This window comes from Sphaerodactylus townsendi, linkage group LG16 (assembly GCF_021028975.2).
Source record: "Sphaerodactylus townsendi isolate TG3544 linkage group LG16, MPM_Stown_v2.3, whole genome shotgun sequence".
Classification (NCBI taxonomy): Eukaryota; Metazoa; Chordata; class Lepidosauria; order Squamata; family Sphaerodactylidae; genus Sphaerodactylus; species Sphaerodactylus townsendi.
In genome coordinates this window covers 28,592,594-28,615,200 of record NC_059440.1, presented here as the reverse complement: position 1 = coordinate 28,615,200, position 22,607 = coordinate 28,592,594, and the positions used below count along the sequence as shown (strand labels likewise).

At 80.1% G+C, this 22,607-nt stretch overlaps 1 protein-coding gene across 1 annotated transcript; it reads right to left on the bottom strand.

Annotated features, from left to right (window-relative positions):
* Window positions 1-18,994: 18,994 nt before the first annotated feature.
* Window positions 18,995-22,127, bottom strand: HES4 (hes family bHLH transcription factor 4). The gene is made up of 4 exons (XM_048519535.1): window positions 21,710-22,127; window positions 20,962-21,057; window positions 20,666-20,753; window positions 18,995-19,926 (listed from the first exon to the last, which is right to left on the bottom strand). Exons 1-4 carry the CDS (start codon window positions 21,815-21,817, stop codon window positions 19,349-19,351), a joined length of 870 nt encoding a protein of 289 aa, XP_048375492.1. The 5' UTR covers window positions 21,818-22,127; the 3' UTR covers window positions 18,995-19,348.
* Between the last annotated feature and the right edge of the window lie 480 nt (window positions 22,128-22,607).

The window sequence follows — 22,607 nt, the reverse complement described above, 5'->3', positions numbered from 1 at the left end:
CCACCCCCCCCCCCCCCCACCCCCCCCCCCCCCCACCCCCCCCCCCCCCCACCCCCCCCCCCCCCCACCCCCCCCCCCCCCCACCCCCCCCCCCCCCCACCCCCCCCCCCCCCCACCCCCCCCCCCCCCCACCCCCCCCCCCCCCCACCCCCCCCCCCCCCCACCCCCCCCCCCCCCCACCCCCCCCCCCCCCCACCCCCCCCCCCCCCCACCCCCCCCCCCCCCCACCCCCCCCCCCCCCCACCCCCCCCCCCCCCCACCCCCCCCCCCCCCCACCCCCCCCCCCCCCCACCCCCCCCCCCCCCCACCCCCCCCCCCCCCCACCCCCCCCCCCCCCCACCCCCCCCCCCCCCCACCCCCCCCCCCCCCCACCCCCCCCCCCCCCCACCCCCCCCCCCCCCCACCCCCCCCCCCCCCCACCCCCCCCCCCCCCCACCCCCCCCCCCCCCCACCCCCCCCCCCCCCCACCCCCCCCCCCCCCCACCCCCCCCCCCCCCCACCCCCCCCCCCCCCCACCCCCCCCCCCCCCCACCCCCCCCCCCCCCCACCCCCCCCCCCCCCCACCCCCCCCCCCCCCCACCCCCCCCCCCCCCCACCCCCCCCCCCCCCCACCCCCCCCCCCCCCCACCCCCCCCCCCCCCCACCCCCCCCCCCCCCCACCCCCCCCCCCCCCCACCCCCCCCCCCCCCCACCCCCCCCCCCCCCCACCCCCCCCCCCCCCCACCCCCCCCCCCCCCCACCCCCCCCCCCCCCCACCCCCCCCCCCCCCCACCCCCCCCCCCCCCCACCCCCCCCCCCCCCCACCCCCCCCCCCCCCCACCCCCCCCCCCCCCCACCCCCCCCCCCCCCCACCCCCCCCCCCCCCCACCCCCCCCCCCCCCCACCCCCCCCCCCCCCCACCCCCCCCCCCCCCCACCCCCCCCCCCCCCCACCCCCCCCCCCCCCCACCCCCCCCCCCCCCCACCCCCCCCCCCCCCCACCCCCCCCCCCCCCCACCCCCCCCCCCCCCCACCCCCCCCCCCCCCCACCCCCCCCCCCCCCCACCCCCCCCCCCCCCCACCCCCCCCCCCCCCCACCCCCCCCCCCCCCCACCCCCCCCCCCCCCCACCCCCCCCCCCCCCCACCCCCCCCCCCCCCCACCCCCCCCCCCCCCCACCCCCCCCCCCCCCCACCCCCCCCCCCCCCCACCCCCCCCCCCCCCCACCCCCCCCCCCCCCCACCCCCCCCCCCCCCCACCCCCCCCCCCCCCCACCCCCCCCCCCCCCCACCCCCCCCCCCCCCCACCCCCCCCCCCCCCCACCCCCCCCCCCCCCCACCCCCCCCCCCCCCCACCCCCCCCCCCCCCCACCCCCCCCCCCCCCCACCCCCCCCCCCCCCCACCCCCCCCCCCCCCCACCCCCCCCCCCCCCCACCCCCCCCCCCCCCCACCCCCCCCCCCCCCCACCCCCCCCCCCCCCCACCCCCCCCCCCCCCCACCCCCCCCCCCCCCCACCCCCCCCCCCCCCCACCCCCCCCCCCCCCCACCCCCCCCCCCCCCCACCCCCCCCCCCCCCCACCCCCCCCCCCCCCCACCCCCCCCCCCCCCCACCCCCCCCCCCCCCCACCCCCCCCCCCCCCCACCCCCCCCCCCCCCCACCCCCCCCCCCCCCCACCCCCCCCCCCCCCCACCCCCCCCCCCCCCCACCCCCCCCCCCCCCCACCCCCCCCCCCCCCCACCCCCCCCCCCCCCCACCCCCCCCCCCCCCCACCCCCCCCCCCCCCCACCCCCCCCCCCCCCCACCCCCCCCCCCCCCCACCCCCCCCCCCCCCCACCCCCCCCCCCCCCCACCCCCCCCCCCCCCCACCCCCCCCCCCCCCCACCCCCCCCCCCCCCCACCCCCCCCCCCCCCCACCCCCCCCCCCCCCCACCCCCCCCCCCCCCCACCCCCCCCCCCCCCCACCCCCCCCCCCCCCCACCCCCCCCCCCCCCCACCCCCCCCCCCCCCCACCCCCCCCCCCCCCCACCCCCCCCCCCCCCCACCCCCCCCCCCCCCCACCCCCCCCCCCCCCCACCCCCCCCCCCCCCCACCCCCCCCCCCCCCCACCCCCCCCCCCCCCCACCCCCCCCCCCCCCCACCCCCCCCCCCCCCCACCCCCCCCCCCCCCCACCCCCCCCCCCCCCCACCCCCCCCCCCCCCCACCCCCCCCCCCCCCCACCCCCCCCCCCCCCCACCCCCCCCCCCCCCCACCCCCCCCCCCCCCCACCCCCCCCCCCCCCCACCCCCCCCCCCCCCCACCCCCCCCCCCCCCCACCCCCCCCCCCCCCCACCCCCCCCCCCCCCCACCCCCCCCCCCCCCCACCCCCCCCCCCCCCCACCCCCCCCCCCCCCCACCCCCCCCCCCCCCCACCCCCCCCCCCCCCCACCCCCCCCCCCCCCCACCCCCCCCCCCCCCCACCCCCCCCCCCCCCCACCCCCCCCCCCCCCCACCCCCCCCCCCCCCCACCCCCCCCCCCCCCCACCCCCCCCCCCCCCCACCCCCCCCCCCCCCCACCCCCCCCCCCCCCCACCCCCCCCCCCCCCCACCCCCCCCCCCCCCCACCCCCCCCCCCCCCCACCCCCCCCCCCCCCCACCCCCCCCCCCCCCCACCCCCCCCCCCCCCCACCCCCCCCCCCCCCCACCCCCCCCCCCCCCCACCCCCCCCCCCCCCCACCCCCCCCCCCCCCCACCCCCCCCCCCCCCCACCCCCCCCCCCCCCCACCCCCCCCCCCCCCCACCCCCCCCCCCCCCCACCCCCCCCCCCCCCCACCCCCCCCCCCCCCCACCCCCCCCCCCCCCCACCCCCCCCCCCCCCCACCCCCCCCCCCCCCCACCCCCCCCCCCCCCCACCCCCCCCCCCCCCCACCCCCCCCCCCCCCCACCCCCCCCCCCCCCCACCCCCCCCCCCCCCCACCCCCCCCCCCCCCCACCCCCCCCCCCCCCCACCCCCCCCCCCCCCCACCCCCCCCCCCCCCCACCCCCCCCCCCCCCCACCCCCCCCCCCCCCCACCCCCCCCCCCCCCCACCCCCCCCCCCCCCCACCCCCCCCCCCCCCCACCCCCCCCCCCCCCCACCCCCCCCCCCCCCCACCCCCCCCCCCCCCCACCCCCCCCCCCCCCCACCCCCCCCCCCCCCCACCCCCCCCCCCCCCCACCCCCCCCCCCCCCCACCCCCCCCCCCCCCCACCCCCCCCCCCCCCCACCCCCCCCCCCCCCCACCCCCCCCCCCCCCCACCCCCCCCCCCCCCCACCCCCCCCCCCCCCCACCCCCCCCCCCCCCCACCCCCCCCCCCCCCCACCCCCCCCCCCCCCCACCCCCCCCCCCCCCCACCCCCCCCCCCCCCCACCCCCCCCCCCCCCCACCCCCCCCCCCCCCCACCCCCCCCCCCCCCCACCCCCCCCCCCCCCCACCCCCCCCCCCCCCCACCCCCCCCCCCCCCCACCCCCCCCCCCCCCCACCCCCCCCCCCCCCCACCCCCCCCCCCCCCCACCCCCCCCCCCCCCCACCCCCCCCCCCCCCCACCCCCCCCCCCCCCCACCCCCCCCCCCCCCCACCCCCCCCCCCCCCCACCCCCCCCCCCCCCCACCCCCCCCCCCCCCCACCCCCCCCCCCCCCCACCCCCCCCCCCCCCCACCCCCCCCCCCCCCCACCCCCCCCCCCCCCCACCCCCCCCCCCCCCCACCCCCCCCCCCCCCCACCCCCCCCCCCCCCCACCCCCCCCCCCCCCCACCCCCCCCCCCCCCCACCCCCCCCCCCCCCCACCCCCCCCCCCCCCCACCCCCCCCCCCCCCCACCCCCCCCCCCCCCCACCCCCCCCCCCCCCCACCCCCCCCCCCCCCCACCCCCCCCCCCCCCCACCCCCCCCCCCCCCCACCCCCCCCCCCCCCCACCCCCCCCCCCCCCCACCCCCCCCCCCCCCCACCCCCCCCCCCCCCCACCCCCCCCCCCCCCCACCCCCCCCCCCCCCCACCCCCCCCCCCCCCCACCCCCCCCCCCCCCCACCCCCCCCCCCCCCCACCCCCCCCCCCCCCCACCCCCCCCCCCCCCCACCCCCCCCCCCCCCCACCCCCCCCCCCCCCCACCCCCCCCCCCCCCCACCCCCCCCCCCCCCCACCCCCCCCCCCCCCCACCCCCCCCCCCCCCCACCCCCCCCCCCCCCCACCCCCCCCCCCCCCCACCCCCCCCCCCCCCCACCCCCCCCCCCCCCCACCCCCCCCCCCCCCCACCCCCCCCCCCCCCCACCCCCCCCCCCCCCCACCCCCCCCCCCCCCCACCCCCCCCCCCCCCCACCCCCCCCCCCCCCCACCCCCCCCCCCCCCCACCCCCCCCCCCCCCCACCCCCCCCCCCCCCCACCCCCCCCCCCCCCCACCCCCCCCCCCCCCCACCCCCCCCCCCCCCCACCCCCCCCCCCCCCCACCCCCCCCCCCCCCCACCCCCCCCCCCCCCCACCCCCCCCCCCCCCCACCCCCCCCCCCCCCCACCCCCCCCCCCCCCCACCCCCCCCCCCCCCCACCCCCCCCCCCCCCCACCCCCCCCCCCCCCCACCCCCCCCCCCCCCCACCCCCCCCCCCCCCCACCCCCCCCCCCCCCCACCCCCCCCCCCCCCCACCCCCCCCCCCCCCCACCCCCCCCCCCCCCCACCCCCCCCCCCCCCCACCCCCCCCCCCCCCCACCCCCCCCCCCCCCCACCCCCCCCCCCCCCCACCCCCCCCCCCCCCCACCCCCCCCCCCCCCCACCCCCCCCCCCCCCCACCCCCCCCCCCCCCCACCCCCCCCCCCCCCCACCCCCCCCCCCCCCCACCCCCCCCCCCCCCCACCCCCCCCCCCCCCCACCCCCCCCCCCCCCCACCCCCCCCCCCCCCCACCCCCCCCCCCCCCCACCCCCCCCCCCCCCCACCCCCCCCCCCCCCCACCCCCCCCCCCCCCCACCCCCCCCCCCCCCCACCCCCCCCCCCCCCCACCCCCCCCCCCCCCCACCCCCCCCCCCCCCCACCCCCCCCCCCCCCCACCCCCCCCCCCCCCCACCCCCCCCCCCCCCCACCCCCCCCCCCCCCCACCCCCCCCCCCCCCCACCCCCCCCCCCCCCCACCCCCCCCCCCCCCCACCCCCCCCCCCCCCCACCCCCCCCCCCCCCCACCCCCCCCCCCCCCCACCCCCCCCCCCCCCCACCCCCCCCCCCCCCCACCCCCCCCCCCCCCCACCCCCCCCCCCCCCCACCCCCCCCCCCCCCCACCCCCCCCCCCCCCCACCCCCCCCCCCCCCCACCCCCCCCCCCCCCCACCCCCCCCCCCCCCCACCCCCCCCCCCCCCCACCCCCCCCCCCCCCCACCCCCCCCCCCCCCCACCCCCCCCCCCCCCCACCCCCCCCCCCCCCCACCCCCCCCCCCCCCCACCCCCCCCCCCCCCCACCCCCCCCCCCCCCCACCCCCCCCCCCCCCCACCCCCCCCCCCCCCCACCCCCCCCCCCCCCCACCCCCCCCCCCCCCCACCCCCCCCCCCCCCCACCCCCCCCCCCCCCCACCCCCCCCCCCCCCCACCCCCCCCCCCCCCCACCCCCCCCCCCCCCCACCCCCCCCCCCCCCCACCCCCCCCCCCCCCCACCCCCCCCCCCCCCCACCCCCCCCCCCCCCCACCCCCCCCCCCCCCCACCCCCCCCCCCCCCCACCCCCCCCCCCCCCCACCCCCCCCCCCCCCCACCCCCCCCCCCCCCCACCCCCCCCCCCCCCCACCCCCCCCCCCCCCCACCCCCCCCCCCCCCCACCCCCCCCCCCCCCCACCCCCCCCCCCCCCCACCCCCCCCCCCCCCCACCCCCCCCCCCCCCCACCCCCCCCCCCCCCCACCCCCCCCCCCCCCCACCCCCCCCCCCCCCCACCCCCCCCCCCCCCCACCCCCCCCCCCCCCCACCCCCCCCCCCCCCCACCCCCCCCCCCCCCCACCCCCCCCCCCCCCCACCCCCCCCCCCCCCCACCCCCCCCCCCCCCCACCCCCCCCCCCCCCCACCCCCCCCCCCCCCCACCCCCCCCCCCCCCCACCCCCCCCCCCCCCCACCCCCCCCCCCCCCCACCCCCCCCCCCCCCCACCCCCCCCCCCCCCCACCCCCCCCCCCCCCCACCCCCCCCCCCCCCCACCCCCCCCCCCCCCCACCCCCCCCCCCCCCCACCCCCCCCCCCCCCCACCCCCCCCCCCCCCCACCCCCCCCCCCCCCCACCCCCCCCCCCCCCCACCCCCCCCCCCCCCCACCCCCCCCCCCCCCCACCCCCCCCCCCCCCCACCCCCCCCCCCCCCCACCCCCCCCCCCCCCCACCCCCCCCCCCCCCCACCCCCCCCCCCCCCCACCCCCCCCCCCCCCCACCCCCCCCCCCCCCCACCCCCCCCCCCCCCCACCCCCCCCCCCCCCCACCCCCCCCCCCCCCCACCCCCCCCCCCCCCCACCCCCCCCCCCCCCCACCCCCCCCCCCCCCCACCCCCCCCCCCCCCCACCCCCCCCCCCCCCCACCCCCCCCCCCCCCCACCCCCCCCCCCCCCCACCCCCCCCCCCCCCCACCCCCCCCCCCCCCCACCCCCCCCCCCCCCCACCCCCCCCCCCCCCCACCCCCCCCCCCCCCCACCCCCCCCCCCCCCCACCCCCCCCCCCCCCCACCCCCCCCCCCCCCCACCCCCCCCCCCCCCCACCCCCCCCCCCCCCCACCCCCCCCCCCCCCCACCCCCCCCCCCCCCCACCCCCCCCCCCCCCCACCCCCCCCCCCCCCCACCCCCCCCCCCCCCCACCCCCCCCCCCCCCCACCCCCCCCCCCCCCCACCCCCCCCCCCCCCCACCCCCCCCCCCCCCCACCCCCCCCCCCCCCCACCCCCCCCCCCCCCCACCCCCCCCCCCCCCCACCCCCCCCCCCCCCCACCCCCCCCCCCCCCCACCCCCCCCCCCCCCCACCCCCCCCCCCCCCCACCCCCCCCCCCCCCCACCCCCCCCCCCCCCCACCCCCCCCCCCCCCCACCCCCCCCCCCCCCCACCCCCCCCCCCCCCCACCCCCCCCCCCCCCCACCCCCCCCCCCCCCCACCCCCCCCCCCCCCCACCCCCCCCCCCCCCCACCCCCCCCCCCCCCCACCCCCCCCCCCCCCCACCCCCCCCCCCCCCCACCCCCCCCCCCCCCCACCCCCCCCCCCCCCCACCCCCCCCCCCCCCCACCCCCCCCCCCCCCCACCCCCCCCCCCCCCCACCCCCCCCCCCCCCCACCCCCCCCCCCCCCCACCCCCCCCCCCCCCCACCCCCCCCCCCCCCCACCCCCCCCCCCCCCCACCCCCCCCCCCCCCCACCCCCCCCCCCCCCCACCCCCCCCCCCCCCCACCCCCCCCCCCCCCCACCCCCCCCCCCCCCCACCCCCCCCCCCCCCCACCCCCCCCCCCCCCCACCCCCCCCCCCCCCCACCCCCCCCCCCCCCCACCCCCCCCCCCCCCCACCCCCCCCCCCCCCCACCCCCCCCCCCCCCCACCCCCCCCCCCCCCCACCCCCCCCCCCCCCCACCCCCCCCCCCCCCCACCCCCCCCCCCCCCCACCCCCCCCCCCCCCCACCCCCCCCCCCCCCCACCCCCCCCCCCCCCCACCCCCCCCCCCCCCCACCCCCCCCCCCCCCCACCCCCCCCCCCCCCCACCCCCCCCCCCCCCCACCCCCCCCCCCCCCCACCCCCCCCCCCCCCCACCCCCCCCCCCCCCCACCCCCCCCCCCCCCCACCCCCCCCCCCCCCCACCCCCCCCCCCCCCCACCCCCCCCCCCCCCCACCCCCCCCCCCCCCCACCCCCCCCCCCCCCCACCCCCCCCCCCCCCCACCCCCCCCCCCCCCCACCCCCCCCCCCCCCCACCCCCCCCCCCCCCCACCCCCCCCCCCCCCCACCCCCCCCCCCCCCCACCCCCCCCCCCCCCCACCCCCCCCCCCCCCCACCCCCCCCCCCCCCCACCCCCCCCCCCCCCCACCCCCCCCCCCCCCCACCCCCCCCCCCCCCCACCCCCCCCCCCCCCCACCCCCCCCCCCCCCCACCCCCCCCCCCCCCCACCCCCCCCCCCCCCCACCCCCCCCCCCCCCCACCCCCCCCCCCCCCCACCCCCCCCCCCCCCCACCCCCCCCCCCCCCCACCCCCCCCCCCCCCCACCCCCCCCCCCCCCCACCCCCCCCCCCCCCCACCCCCCCCCCCCCCCACCCCCCCCCCCCCCCACCCCCCCCCCCCCCCACCCCCCCCCCCCCCCACCCCCCCCCCCCCCCACCCCCCCCCCCCCCCACCCCCCCCCCCCCCCACCCCCCCCCCCCCCCACCCCCCCCCCCCCCCACCCCCCCCCCCCCCCACCCCCCCCCCCCCCCACCCCCCCCCCCCCCCACCCCCCCCCCCCCCCACCCCCCCCCCCCCCCACCCCCCCCCCCCCCCACCCCCCCCCCCCCCCACCCCCCCCCCCCCCCACCCCCCCCCCCCCCCACCCCCCCCCCCCCCCACCCCCCCCCCCCCCCACCCCCCCCCCCCCCCACCCCCCCCCCCCCCCACCCCCCCCCCCCCCCACCCCCCCCCCCCCCCACCCCCCCCCCCCCCCACCCCCCCCCCCCCCCACCCCCCCCCCCCCCCACCCCCCCCCCCCCCCACCCCCCCCCCCCCCCACCCCCCCCCCCCCCCACCCCCCCCCCCCCCCACCCCCCCCCCCCCCCACCCCCCCCCCCCCCCACCCCCCCCCCCCCCCACCCCCCCCCCCCCCCACCCCCCCCCCCCCCCACCCCCCCCCCCCCCCACCCCCCCCCCCCCCCACCCCCCCCCCCCCCCACCCCCCCCCCCCCCCACCCCCCCCCCCCCCCACCCCCCCCCCCCCCCACCCCCCCCCCCCCCCACCCCCCCCCCCCCCCACCCCCCCCCCCCCCCACCCCCCCCCCCCCCCACCCCCCCCCCCCCCCACCCCCCCCCCCCCCCACCCCCCCCCCCCCCCACCCCCCCCCCCCCCCACCCCCCCCCCCCCCCACCCCCCCCCCCCCCCACCCCCCCCCCCCCCCACCCCCCCCCCCCCCCACCCCCCCCCCCCCCCACCCCCCCCCCCCCCCACCCCCCCCCCCCCCCACCCCCCCCCCCCCCCACCCCCCCCCCCCCCCACCCCCCCCCCCCCCCACCCCCCCCCCCCCCCACCCCCCCCCCCCCCCACCCCCCCCCCCCCCCACCCCCCCCCCCCCCCACCCCCCCCCCCCCCCACCCCCCCCCCCCCCCACCCCCCCCCCCCCCCACCCCCCCCCCCCCCCACCCCCCCCCCCCCCCACCCCCCCCCCCCCCCACCCCCCCCCCCCCCCACCCCCCCCCCCCCCCACCCCCCCCCCCCCCCACCCCCCCCCCCCCCCACCCCCCCCCCCCCCCACCCCCCCCCCCCCCCACCCCCCCCCCCCCCCACCCCCCCCCCCCCCCACCCCCCCCCCCCCCCACCCCCCCCCCCCCCCACCCCCCCCCCCCCCCACCCCCCCCCCCCCCCACCCCCCCCCCCCCCCACCCCCCCCCCCCCCCACCCCCCCCCCCCCCCACCCCCCCCCCCCCCCACCCCCCCCCCCCCCCACCCCCCCCCCCCCCCACCCCCCCCCCCCCCCACCCCCCCCCCCCCCCACCCCCCCCCCCCCCCACCCCCCCCCCCCCCCACCCCCCCCCCCCCCCACCCCCCCCCCCCCCCACCCCCCCCCCCCCCCACCCCCCCCCCCCCCCACCCCCCCCCCCCCCCACCCCCCCCCCCCCCCACCCCCCCCCCCCCCCACCCCCCCCCCCCCCCACCCCCCCCCCCCCCCACCCCCCCCCCCCCCCACCCCCCCCCCCCCCCACCCCCCCCCCCCCCCACCCCCCCCCCCCCCCACCCCCCCCCCCCCCCACCCCCCCCCCCCCCCACCCCCCCCCCCCCCCACCCCCCCCCCCCCCCACCCCCCCCCCCCCCCACCCCCCCCCCCCCCCACCCCCCCCCCCCCCCACCCCCCCCCCCCCCCACCCCCCCCCCCCCCCACCCCCCCCCCCCCCCACCCCCCCCCCCCCCCACCCCCCCCCCCCCCCACCCCCCCCCCCCCCCACCCCCCCCCCCCCCCACCCCCCCCCCCCCCCACCCCCCCCCCCCCCCACCCCCCCCCCCCCCCACCCCCCCCCCCCCCCACCCCCCCCCCCCCCCACCCCCCCCCCCCCCCACCCCCCCCCCCCCCCACCCCCCCCCCCCCCCACCCCCCCCCCCCCCCACCCCCCCCCCCCCCCACCCCCCCCCCCCCCCACCCCCCCCCCCCCCCACCCCCCCCCCCCCCCACCCCCCCCCCCCCCCACCCCCCCCCCCCCCCACCCCCCCCCCCCCCCACCCCCCCCCCCCCCCACCCCCCCCCCCCCCCACCCCCCCCCCCCCCCACCCCCCCCCCCCCCCACCCCCCCCCCCCCCCACCCCCCCCCCCCCCCACCCCCCCCCCCCCCCACCCCCCCCCCCCCCCACCCCCCCCCCCCCCCACCCCCCCCCCCCCCCACCCCCCCCCCCCCCCACCCCCCCCCCCCCCCACCCCCCCCCCCCCCCACCCCCCCCCCCCCCCACCCCCCCCCCCCCCCACCCCCCCCCCCCCCCACCCCCCCCCCCCCCCACCCCCCCCCCCCCCCACCCCCCCCCCCCCCCACCCCCCCCCCCCCCCACCCCCCCCCCCCCCCACCCCCCCCCCCCCCCACCCCCCCCCCCCCCCACCCCCCCCCCCCCCCACCCCCCCCCCCCCCCACCCCCCCCCCCCCCCACCCCCCCCCCCCCCCACCCCCCCCCCCCCCCACCCCCCCCCCCCCCCACCCCCCCCCCCCCCCACCCCCCCCCCCCCCCACCCCCCCCCCCCCCCACCCCCCCCCCCCCCCACCCCCCCCCCCCCCCACCCCCCCCCCCCCCCACCCCCCCCCCCCCCCACCCCCCCCCCCCCCCACCCCCCCCCCCCCCCACCCCCCCCCCCCCCCACCCCCCCCCCCCCCCACCCCCCCCCCCCCCCACCCCCCCCCCCCCCCACCCCCCCCCCCCCCCACCCCCCCCCCCCCCCACCCCCCCCCCCCCCCACCCCCCCCCCCCCCCACCCCCCCCCCCCCCCACCCCCCCCCCCCCCCACCCCCCCCCCCCCCCACCCCCCCCCCCCCCCACCCCCCCCCCCCCCCACCCCCCCCCCCCCCCACCCCCCCCCCCCCCCACCCCCCCCCCCCCCCACCCCCCCCCCCCCCCACCCCCCCCCCCCCCCACCCCCCCCCCCCCCCACCCCCCCCCCCCCCCACCCCCCCCCCCCCCCACCCCCCCCCCCCCCCACCCCCCCCCCCCCCCACCCCCCCCCCCCCCCACCCCCCCCCCCCCCCACCCCCCCCCCCCCCCACCCCCCCCCCCCCCCACCCCCCCCCCCCCCCACCCCCCCCCCCCCCCACCCCCCCCCCCCCCCACCCCCCCCCCCCCCCACCCCCCCCCCCCCCCACCCCCCCCCCCCCCCACCCCCCCCCCCCCCCACCCCCCCCCCCCCCCACCCCCCCCCCCCCCCACCCCCCCCCCCCCCCACCCCCCCCCCCCCCCACCCCCCCCCCCCCCCACCCCCCCCCCCCCCCACCCCCCCCCCCCCCCACCCCCCCCCCCCCCCACCCCCCCCCCCCCCCACCCCCCCCCCCCCCCACCCCCCCCCCCCCCCACCCCCCCCCCCCCCCACCCCCCCCCCCCCCCACCCCCCCCCCCCCCCACCCCCCCCCCCCCCCACCCCCCCCCCCCCCCACCCCCCCCCCCCCCCACCCCCCCCCCCCCCCACCCCCCCCCCCCCCCACCCCCCCCCCCCCCCACCCCCCCCCCCCCCCACCCCCCCCCCCCCCCACCCCCCCCCCCCCCCACCCCCCCCCCCCCCCACCCCCCCCCCCCCCCACCCCCCCCCCCCCCCACCCCCCCCCCCCCCCACCCCCCCCCCCCCCCACCCCCCCCCCCCCCCACCCCCCCCCCCCCCCACCCCCCCCCCCCCCCACCCCCCCCCCCCCCCACCCCCCCCCCCCCCCACCCCCCCCCCCCCCCACCCCCCCCCCCCCCCACCCCCCCCCCCCCCCACCCCCCCCCCCCCCCACCCCCCCCCCCCCCCACCCCCCCCCCCCCCCACCCCCCCCCCCCCCCACCCCCCCCCCCCCCCACCCCCCCCCCCCCCCACCCCCCCCCCCCCCCACCCCCCCCCCCCCCCACCCCCCCCCCCCCCCACCCCCCCCCCCCCCCACCCCCCCCCCCCCCCACCCCCCCCCCCCCCCACCCCCCCCCCCCCCCACCCCCCCCCCCCCCCACCCCCCCCCCCCCCCACCCCCCCCCCCCCCCACCCCCCCCCCCCCCCACCCCCCCCCCCCCCCACCCCCCCCCCCCCCCACCCCCCCCCCCCCCCACCCCCCCCCCCCCCCACCCCCCCCCCCCCCCACCCCCCCCCCCCCCCACCCCCCCCCCCCCCCACCCCCCCCCCCCCCCACCCCCCCCCCCCCCCACCCCCCCCCCCCCCCACCCCCCCCCCCCCCCACCCCCCCCCCCCCCCACCCCCCCCCCCCCCCACCCCCCCCCCCCCCCACCCCCCCCCCCCCCCACCCCCCCCCCCCCCCACCCCCCCCCCCCCCCACCCCCCCCCCCCCCCACCCCCCCCCCCCCCCACCCCCCCCCCCCCCCACCCCCCCCCCCCCCCACCCCCCCCCCCCCCCACCCCCCCCCCCCCCCACCCCCCCCCCCCCCCACCCCCCCCCCCCCCCACCCCCCCCCCCCCCCACCCCCCCCCCCCCCCACCCCCCCCCCCCCCCACCCCCCCCCCCCCCCACCCCCCCCCCCCCCCACCCCCCCCCCCCCCCACCCCCCCCCCCCCCCACCCCCCCCCCCCCCCACCCCCCCCCCCCCCCACCCCCCCCCCCCCCCACCCCCCCCCCCCCCCACCCCCCCCCCCCCCCACCCCCCCCCCCCCCCACCCCCCCCCCCCCCCACCCCCCCCCCCCCCCACCCCCCCCCCCCCCCACCCCCCCCCCCCCCCACCCCCCCCCCCCCCCACCCCCCCCCCCCCCCACCCCCCCCCCCCCCCACCCCCCCCCCCCCCCACCCCCCCCCCCCCCCACCCCCCCCCCCCCCCACCCCCCCCCCCCCCCACCCCCCCCCCCCCCCACCCCCCCCCCCCCCCACCCCCCCCCCCCCCCACCCCCCCCCCCCCCCACCCCCCCCCCCCCCCACCCCCCCCCCCCCCCACCCCCCCCCCCCCCCACCCCCCCCCCCCCCCACCCCCCCCCCCCCCCACCCCCCCCCCCCCCCACCCCCCCCCCCCCCCACCCCCCCCCCCCCCCACCCCCCCCCCCCCCCACCCCCCCCCCCCCCCACCCCCCCCCCCCCCCACCCCCCCCCCCCCCCACCCCCCCCCCCCCCCACCCCCCCCCCCCCCCACCCCCCCCCCCCCCCACCCCCCCCCCCCCCCACCCCCCCCCCCCCCCACCCCCCCCCCCCCCCACCCCCCCCCCCCCCCACCCCCCCCCCCCCCCACCCCCCCCCCCCCCCACCCCCCCCCCCCCCCACCCCCCCCCCCCCCCACCCCCCCCCCCCCCCACCCCCCCCCCCCCCCACCCCCCCCCCCCCCCACCCCCCCCCCCCCCCACCCCCCCCCCCCCCCACCCCCCCCCCCCCCCACCCCCCCCCCCCCCCACCCCCCCCCCCCCCCACCCCCCCCCCCCCCCACCCCCCCCCCCCCCCACCCCCCCCCCCCCCCACCCCCCCCCCCCCCCACCCCCCCCCCCCCCCACCCCCCCCCCCCCCCACCCCCCCCCCCCCCCACCCCCCCCCCCCCCCACCCCCCCCCCCCCCCACCCCCCCCCCCCCCCACCCCCCCCCCCCCCCACCCCCCCCCCCCCCCACCCCCCCCCCCCCCCACCCCCCCCCCCCCCCACCCCCCCCCCCCCCCACCCCCCCCCCCCCCCACCCCCCCCCCCCCCCACCCCCCCCCCCCCCCACCCCCCCCCCCCCCCACCCCCCCCCCCCCCCACCCCCCCCCCCCCCCACCCCCCCCCCCCCCCACCCCCCCCCCCCCCCACCCCCCCCCCCCCCCACCCCCCCCCCCCCCCACCCCCCCCCCCCCCCACCCCCCCCCCCCCCCACCCCCCCCCCCCCCCACCCCCCCCCCCCCCCACCCCCCCCCCCCCCCACCCCCCCCCCCCCCCACCCCCCCCCCCCCCCACCCCCCCCCCCCCCCACCCCCCCCCCCCCCCACCCCCCCCCCCCCCCACCCCCCCCCCCCCCCACCCCCCCCCCCCCCCACCCCCCCCCCCCCCCACCCCCCCCCCCCCCCACCCCCCCCCCCCCCCACCCCCCCCCCCCCCCACCCCCCCCCCCCCCCACCCCCCCCCCCCCCCACCCCCCCCCCCCCCCACCCCCCCCCCCCCCCACCCCCCCCCCCCCCCACCCCCCCCCCCCCCCACCCCCCCCCCCCCCCACCCCCCCCCCCCCCCACCCCCCCCCCCCCCCACCCCCCCCCCCCCCCACCCCCCCCCCCCCCCACCCCCCCCCCCCCCCACCCCCCCCCCCCCCCACCCCCCCCCCCCCCCACCCCCCCCCCCCCCCACCCCCCCCCCCCCCCACCCCCCCCCCCCCCCACCCCCCCCCCCCCCCACCCCCCCCCCCCCCCACCCCCCCCCCCCCCCACCCCCCCCCCCCCCCACCCCCCCCCCCCCCCACCCCCCCCCCCCCCCACCCCCCCCCCCCCCCACCCCCCCCCCCCCCCACCCCCCCCCCCCCCCACCCCCCCCCCCCCCCACCCCCCCCCCCCCCCACCCCCCCCCCCCCCCACCCCCCCCCCCCCCCACCCCCCCCCCCCCCCACCCCCCCCCCCCCCCACCCCCCCCCCCCCCCACCCCCCCCCCCCCCCACCCCCCCCCCCCCCCACCCCCCCCCCCCCCCACCCCCCCCCCCCCCCACCCCCCCCCCCCCCCACCCCCCCCCCCCCCCACCCCCCCCCCCCCCCACCCCCCCCCCCCCCCACCCCCCCCCCCCCCCACCCCCCCCCCCCCCCACCCCCCCCCCCCCCCACCCCCCCCCCCCCCCACCCCCCCCCCCCCCCACCCCCCCCCCCCCCCACCCCCCCCCCCCCCCACCCCCCCCCCCCCCCACCCCCCCCCCCCCCCACAACCCCCCCCCCCCCCCCACCCCCCCCCCCCCCCCCCCCCCCCCCCCCCCCCCCCCCCCCCCCCCCCCCCCCCCCCCCCCCACCCCCCCCCCCTCCCCCCCTCCCCCCCCCCCCCCCCCCCCCACCCCCACCCCCACCCCCCCCCCCCCCCCCCCCCCCCCCCCCCCCCCCCCCACCACCCCCCCCACCACCACCCCCACCCCCACCCCCCCCACCACCCCCCCCCCCCCCACCCCCCCCCACCCACCCCCCACCCCCCCCCCCCCCCCCACCCCCCCCCCCACCCACCCCCCCCCCCCCCATGGCCATGCTGGTAGGGGCTGATGGGAATTGTAGTTCCTGAACATCTGGAGAGCCGCAGGTTCCCTACCCCTGGTATAGTCAGATATAATCAGATCTTGGAAGCTAAGCAAGGTTGGTGCTTGGAAGAGAGGCCACCAAGGAAGGCTTTGCAGAGGACGGCCACAAACCAGTCCTGCTTCTCACTTGCCTTAAAAGGCCCTTGGTGGAATTACCATAAGTTGGCCAAGCCCTATACATATATACAGGCTTTCTGGATCTGAAATTAGTAGTGGAAACCTTTACCTTCAGAACACTGACTGAGCAATGATTTTAATGGGATTCTCTTGTTCAGTTTCCAGCATCTACTGTACCCCCCGGCTGTGAAAAGCTTTTCCTGTTGATTCTCTACCTGCCATAAAGCGCAGCCCTGTCAGGCTGATGATCCACAGATGCTGAGTGCTTTTTATTCCCCTCAGAGCAGCTGTAGCGTGTCCTCCTGCACCTGGATCAGGCTTTCTGGGTCAGAGGGTGTGACTTCCTGGTAGCTTTGAGCCCCAACATGTCTTTTTGGGAAAGAAGTTGCTGACCTTGTACCAACCAACTCCCTGCAAAATAAGTCACGAAGGCAGGCATAAGTATGGGTTATGCCAGAATTAGTCCCCAAACTTGTTTCCAGTGCCAATCTTCAGTCCTGGGTTGTGAGAAGTAACACCCAGCTGCTATTGCGGAGGCCGTGTGTGAGCAGAGATAGCCCTCCACGTGCCTGGATCCAACCAGATACGACATCCTTTACTTCAAGGAGCATTTCTATTTGATACAGATGGCAGTGTTTGTGTGCGTGGGCTGGTTACTATGCAGCACTTTAGAACCAGTTTTTATCCGGGAAGGCAGACGAGATAAATCTGTCAGTAGATAGTACTGTGCCCTTGGGCATGTACAGAGTGTCCCTCAACTTTCAACCAGAGTTGTAGCAAGGGGGGAAAGCGCCCGGTGCACTGCCCTCGTCACGCCCCGGAATACCCCCGTCTTGCCCTGCCATGCCCCTGGAACACCCTCACCCCACACCCCCACAGGAGTGTGCGCCCCGTGCATTGCGCCCCTCCCGTCCCTTTGGAGCTATGCCTCTGCTTTCAACCACAATCAATGCTTGGTGTATCTGGCGTTAGCATTAGGGGAAAGTCTCCTGCAAATACATCCTCTCGCTCTACAACTTTTCTTTCTTTCTTTGGTAAAGCAAGCCCTGATTGATATTTTTTTAAAAAACATTGCATCACAGAAGTGAGAATTCTCTCATAGACAGGGTGCAACAGCCACAGTCTTGATGATGTCCTCCAATATATTACTTTTCAAATGAAGAACAAGCTTGAAAAGGCAGTATGAGGTCCGGGGAGAAGGTAGAAGACCAGCCTCCCCTCAAACTCCACCTTCCTTAGGCGCTGTCCCCAAATCTCCAGGAATTTCCTAAGCTAGAGTTGGCAACTAGGGTTGGGCGTTGAGATTTGGGGGTGGAGCTGGAAGCGACAGGGTTTGGAGTCAGGAGGGACTTCAATGTGGCCCAGTGCTACTTTCACGCTCCACGGCAGCCATTTTCCAGGGGAATCGATCTTTATTACTTGGAGATCAGTTGTAAAAGCCGATCTCTGGGCCCCACCTGGAGATTGGCAGCCTTACTAGCAACCTTAGATACGTGGCTTGCATGTCCTTTCCCTCTCAAAGCACAGTCGACTGGCCAGGTCCCAGCAGGTTGGTAAACACATCATACCTTTCCCCCACTAACCTTATTAGTGGGAGTTGTTACAGCGCAAGACTGAGATAATGGGATCCAGTAGGGCTCGAATTCTAACCTGGCCTCTGCCATGCGCTCATTCATTAACTTGTCCTTGAGCAAGACTGATTCTGGCTTACCTGGCCAGGCGGTGTTGCGAACAACTCAAGTAAGGAGACTGCCACTGTTTTGATTCAAATACAGCCATCAGGCTGCCAAGACTTACACAAGGTGGGCAATAGGTTACTGATCAATCATGCTTGCAGCTAGATATGCTCCTTGGAACACTGACAGCCGACAGACACAGAAAAGGTCTCTTGCCTCAGGTTCTGGACGCTGAAGGCCCCAGCGTCCATCTTCAACATCTCCAGTTAAAGGGAAAGACATGGTGCTGGGAACGACTTTATTCCTACCTGGGACCCTGGAAAGCCACTTCCAACCAGAATGTTCTTGGCTGGCTTGACTTGGAATAGGGCAGCTTCACAAATTCCTGCTGTGATTAGCAGTAGTTTAGTGGTAGAGGACCTGCTTTGCACACAGAAAGTCCCAGGTTCAATCCTTTATCTCCAGGTGTTCAGAAATACCCCTTTTATCTTAGCACAGTGGTTCTCAACCTTCCTAATGCCGTGACCCTTTAATACAGTTCCTCATGTTGTGGTGACCCCTAACCCTAACATTTATCCATTTTTACAGATTGAGAACACTGATGTAGAGAGTCTTAGGGGACCCCAGTGAAAGGGTCATTCGACCCCCAAAGGGGTCCCAACCCCCACGTTGAGAACCACTGTCCTAGCAACTCTGTACAGCCACTGTTAGTGTGGACAGCCAAGAGCTAAGTGGACCAGTGACTGCCTGTGCCCACGGCAGCTCCATATGCTTATAAGGGCAAATAAACTTTGTTCAGGAACACCCTCACAACCTTCTAAGTCTAAAACTTCAACCACAAACTAATTTTCATTACTCTTCTAGAGATGTTTTTATGGACTGGGTGAAGCCATACCTTGTGGGTATCTATTTCCTAGTCTCCCCTCCCCCCAGCCCTTTCAATTTCTTCTCTGTACAGAAAGTAATGTTTTCAGCAGAATGGAGTTGTTAGCTGCTAATATCTGCAGTCCATACAGCTGTTAGAGGTCTAGGGGGCAGGAACTGTTTTTTTTTTTTTTGAAATAGCTAGTGATGTTATTTGACAGGATCCAATAGTATGCGATATGGGCAGAGATGGGATCCAGCAGGTTCTCACAAGTTCCCGAGAGAATGTTACTAATTATTTGTGTGTGCCGAGAGGGGGTTACTAATTGGTGATTTTGCCACGTGATTTTTGCCTTAGTTATGCCCCTCCTCTCAGGAGGTGCACCGGCGTGCGTGGCAGCCTGCGCCTGCGTGCATTCGTTTCCCGCCCAAGGACTGGCGCAGCGGCTGCATCCTTGCCACAGCCCCGCCCCGCCATGCCCCACCCCGCCCCGCCCCAGTTTGAATCCCACCACCATGGGAACCTGTTACTAAAATTTTTGGATCCCACCACTGGATATGGGTCTAGCATGCTCATTCAAAAACCTGTGTGGATGTAACCTCCACATAACCTGGCACAGAAATCCAGCAAACTTACTGCCACTACAAGCACTGTGTTTGTCCACTTGCTGTGGAAACCATTTTTTTTTCATTACATACAAAAGGGAAGCCCATTCTTATCCACTTTTTTCAGAACTGGCATCCTGGAAACAATTTCCGCTTACCCTAGGTGAGTATAACCGTATCCCGCTACGTTTCCCCAGCCAAATAACGCACTATTGCTTCTAGTTCAAGAAAGTTTTTATTTGTACAAACACCTTCCAACATTTTTTTAAAAAAAAGCTCAGGCATACACAGACTCACAAAAAGAAGCTTTGGCATAGTATGTGGGCATATTTGATACAAAACTAAGACTTTCTTTTCTTTTTTTTAAAAAAAGAGAAATATATCACATAACCAACATTTTGCTTTTTGTAAAAAGTAAAAAATACTAAAATCACATCCTTTGGAAATGAATAAATAAAGAATTGGAAAAGAATTTTAAAAAAACCACACACAAATCCAGTTCCATAGAACGGAACCAAATTCAGATATTTTCAGGGCCTGGGGTGGGGTGGGGGGGCGTTTAAAAGGGAGTCACCAGGGTCTCCAGACTGATTCGCCGCGGTCTCTTCCAGCTTGGGACATGGGTGCTAAATTCCCCCCAAAGGATGTGAGTCCTTGCACCGGGGACACCGAAGGAGTTGTTGTCGGATTGCTGGAAGACACTGGCATGTTTGCATTGGCATAGAGCGGTATCACTGGCCCAGTGCTAGGTGGAAAGGCTGGGTTGGGAATGAGGAAGGCAAACTGGCCGTCGGTTGCTGGCACCAGTTGAAAGCCCCCATAGACCTTTGGAGACAAGGTTTCAGCGGGGTTCAGTTTGCAAGACACGGGCATGGCTCCTGCTCCAGCCGCTGGGCCTGGCAACTGGACATGCAGAGGTTGAGCCAGATGTGCAGGCTGTCCGCTGGAGGCTGGAGGTGGCGGTGGTGGGGGCGGGTAGTTCATGGCCACAATCTGACCGAGACACGCAGAAAGGTGGTTCAGCAGCCGGCTACGAACATCTGTGTTCACCCCTTCGCAGGTAGAGAGGAAACGGGTGACTTCATTCATGCATTCATTAAATCCAGCCCGGTATTTGCCTAGCACGGTAGGATCAGCGGTCAGGGCAGCTGCAATGGAGAAAAGGAGGGGGGAAGAGAGGGAGAGAGAGATTAGTGACTGGAATAATTCAAAGCCCTGCAGCTTTCTGACAAATTCCTTTCCTAAAAGAGATTGCTGCCACTTGGGGAAATCTGCAGAATGCTGTATGCTGGCTCTTGAACTCCCCCCCCCCCCCATTTCTCCTAGGCTGTCTTGTATCTGCAAGGTGTGGTGCGGGTTGTGAGAGCTGGCCGAATAGCTCTGACCCCTGCCATAAAGCTTTGCAGGCAAGCCTTATATTTCTGTAGAGCAGGCACTGTGCTTGGACCAGAGAAATCCTAGTTCTAATACTTGCTCAGTCATGAATCTCATTTGGGTGAGCAAGCCACGCTCCCTCAGCCTAGCTGTGGATTTGCCAGGATGTTGATTCTCACAGGGAGATCTACTTGAAGGAAGGACAGGGTGCTAGATCTGTCTGTATTAACTGGAAAAGAGGAGGGCTGAACATATCAAAAGGCTTTATGCCATCAGCAGTTATCCAGGCAGAGAGATCTTTCCCAACCCTGGCTATCTGAAAGCCCTGAACTGGAGAGGCTGCAGAATGACCCTGGAGTCCCTTCATGCGAGCACTGTGGTTTATTGCTGAGCCACACCCCTTCCTATAGGGCTATCTAATGATAAGGATAAGCAGCATAGTTATGGAAAGGATCGAGCTGCAAGCATTCACAGCGCTCCTCCCTTGCAAGAAATGGGATGGCTGCCACTCACCTGTCATCTGGGCTCGCTGGAGGTTCCGCAGGTGTTTCACTGTCATTTCCAGGATATCAGCTTTCTCAAGTTTGGAGTGCCTTGAGCTCTGGTGGAAGGAAGCAAAAAAAAAAGGGGGGGGGATAATAAGTACAGCACAGAAACTTTCCCCAGGAGCTCAACCGCTTCACCTATCCATGTGAGATCAGTTTGCAGTTTCCCCGCTCTCCTCACCAAGGCTGTCTGAAAGAAGCCAGGCCCTGCCTCCCCCGCCCTCTAAACTCTTCTGAGCTAGTCCCATGGCCCATACCACTTACATCTTTCTTGAGGGCGTCAAGGATGAGCGTCTTGAGCTGGCCCAAACTTTCATTGATCCTGGCCCGCCGTCGCTTCTCCATGATTGGCTTGGATGACTGTGAGGGGGGAGGGAGAAGAACCATTAGGTGAGCCCACTTTCATTCACAAAAACGTTCTCATCTGTCCTTGAATTAACCCCCACCCACCCAAACACAGAGGCATAGATATTGGTAACTTAGGGCAATATACTGGCATTCCTTAGCATTGGGAGACCCCCTCTCCCCACTGTCTGGATTCTCATTCCCCCATGTTTATCCTTCTGTGCATTCCTACCAACATGACAAGAGGCCAACCTGTTCCTTTCTAAAAGGGCGCACATTAGCTCTTTTTACCTATTGACCAGGGCAAGCTGTTTTCCCCACAAGCCAACCCACTGGCTTCCTATGGCCACCCCTCTTGCTTAACCTCCCACCAGTGGTTTTCAGAAGATCTTGTACATCAAAAGCCCCACTGAATCGAATAACCAAGCATTTCTAGTTTTTGGGGCTGACCTAACCACCGTAGAAACAGGACAAAGCAGGCTGCTTCTAACATGATTCAAATACGAATATTCATCTCCATCCATTAATCTCTCTCAGATTAAAACACCAGCCTCCAATGGCTCAAGTGCTCCCGGGCGAGTTAAAACACACCACGTTTGTGCAATATGCAAAACCGCAGCTTCGCTTTCTCATCCCGACATCTGGCGGATCCCCCCGGTCCAATTACCTTCCGATGCTCGCTGGCGCTCTTGGGTTTGTCGGGGGTCTGGCTGGAGCTGGCCGGGGCCCCCGCGATGGGGGAGGCGGTCGGTTTCTCCAGGGTATCAGCCGGCATGCTGGCAACCGCTTCCTTGCCGACGCAACAAAACGAGAAGCGCGCAAGAACCGGAGCGACTCCCGTTCCAAACTGTATAATATCCGATGCGCGCAGCCGAGGGGGCGTCGGAGCAAAGGCGATCCCGAGCTTAGCGCGCCGGCTGCTCACGCGCCGGGCAGGAGGGGGCCGCCCGTGTGCTTTGGGGGTCCCTGGGGCCACGGAGGGAAAGGCCACGGAGCTGCACGCGCGATCCCCTCGGCGGCGGCTGCTGCAGATGCGCGCTGGCTGGCTGGCGGCGGCTGCTGGCGGACTTGGGGGGACCCCCCTGCGCCTTTATAGCTGCCGGCGGCTCCCAATTCGTGTGAAACCTTCTCCACATTCTTTCCCACACTCCCGCCAGCCAATCGGAGGCAGGGCTCACCCCGTCGGCCGCAGCGATTGGAGGACGCCCCCGCGAGCTGTCAGTCACGCGCCGAGCTTCCAAGAAGGAAGGGGGGGGGGGGAATGAAATAGAAAGCATCCCAGGGCTGCGGTGGAGGCCAGCGATTTAGGAGGGGAGGGGGCTCAGACGGCTTAAATGGGGATTTTTGGCGGGGTGGAGGAACAGAAGAGCGGCAAGCCCCCCCCCCTCTAAAAACGAGAGGGTCACCTGCAACTTGGGTAGCCACAGAAAAGGGCACCGTCAGTTCACTGAGTAGCCACTGAAAAGGGCACCCCCCCCCCTCCCGTCCCGAAGAGAACCATAGGAATGCAGAAATTCCAAATTGTGGCTTGAAATTATTGGGGGCGTGGGGGGGGGGGAGTTAGA

Coding starts and splice junctions, on each gene's coding strand:
- HES4 (XM_048519535.1), bottom strand. CDS start 21,817: ATGCCGGCTGATACCCTGGAGAAACCGACCGCCTCCCCCATCGCGGGG. Junction 20,754..20,961: donor TTGACGCCCTCAAGAAAGAT/GTAAGTGGTATG, acceptor TCCTTCCACCAG/AGCTCAAGGCACTCCAAACT. Junction 19,927..20,665: donor CCAGCGAGCCCAGATGACAG/GTGAGTGGCAGC, acceptor TCTCCATTGCAG/CTGCCCTGACCGCTGATCCT.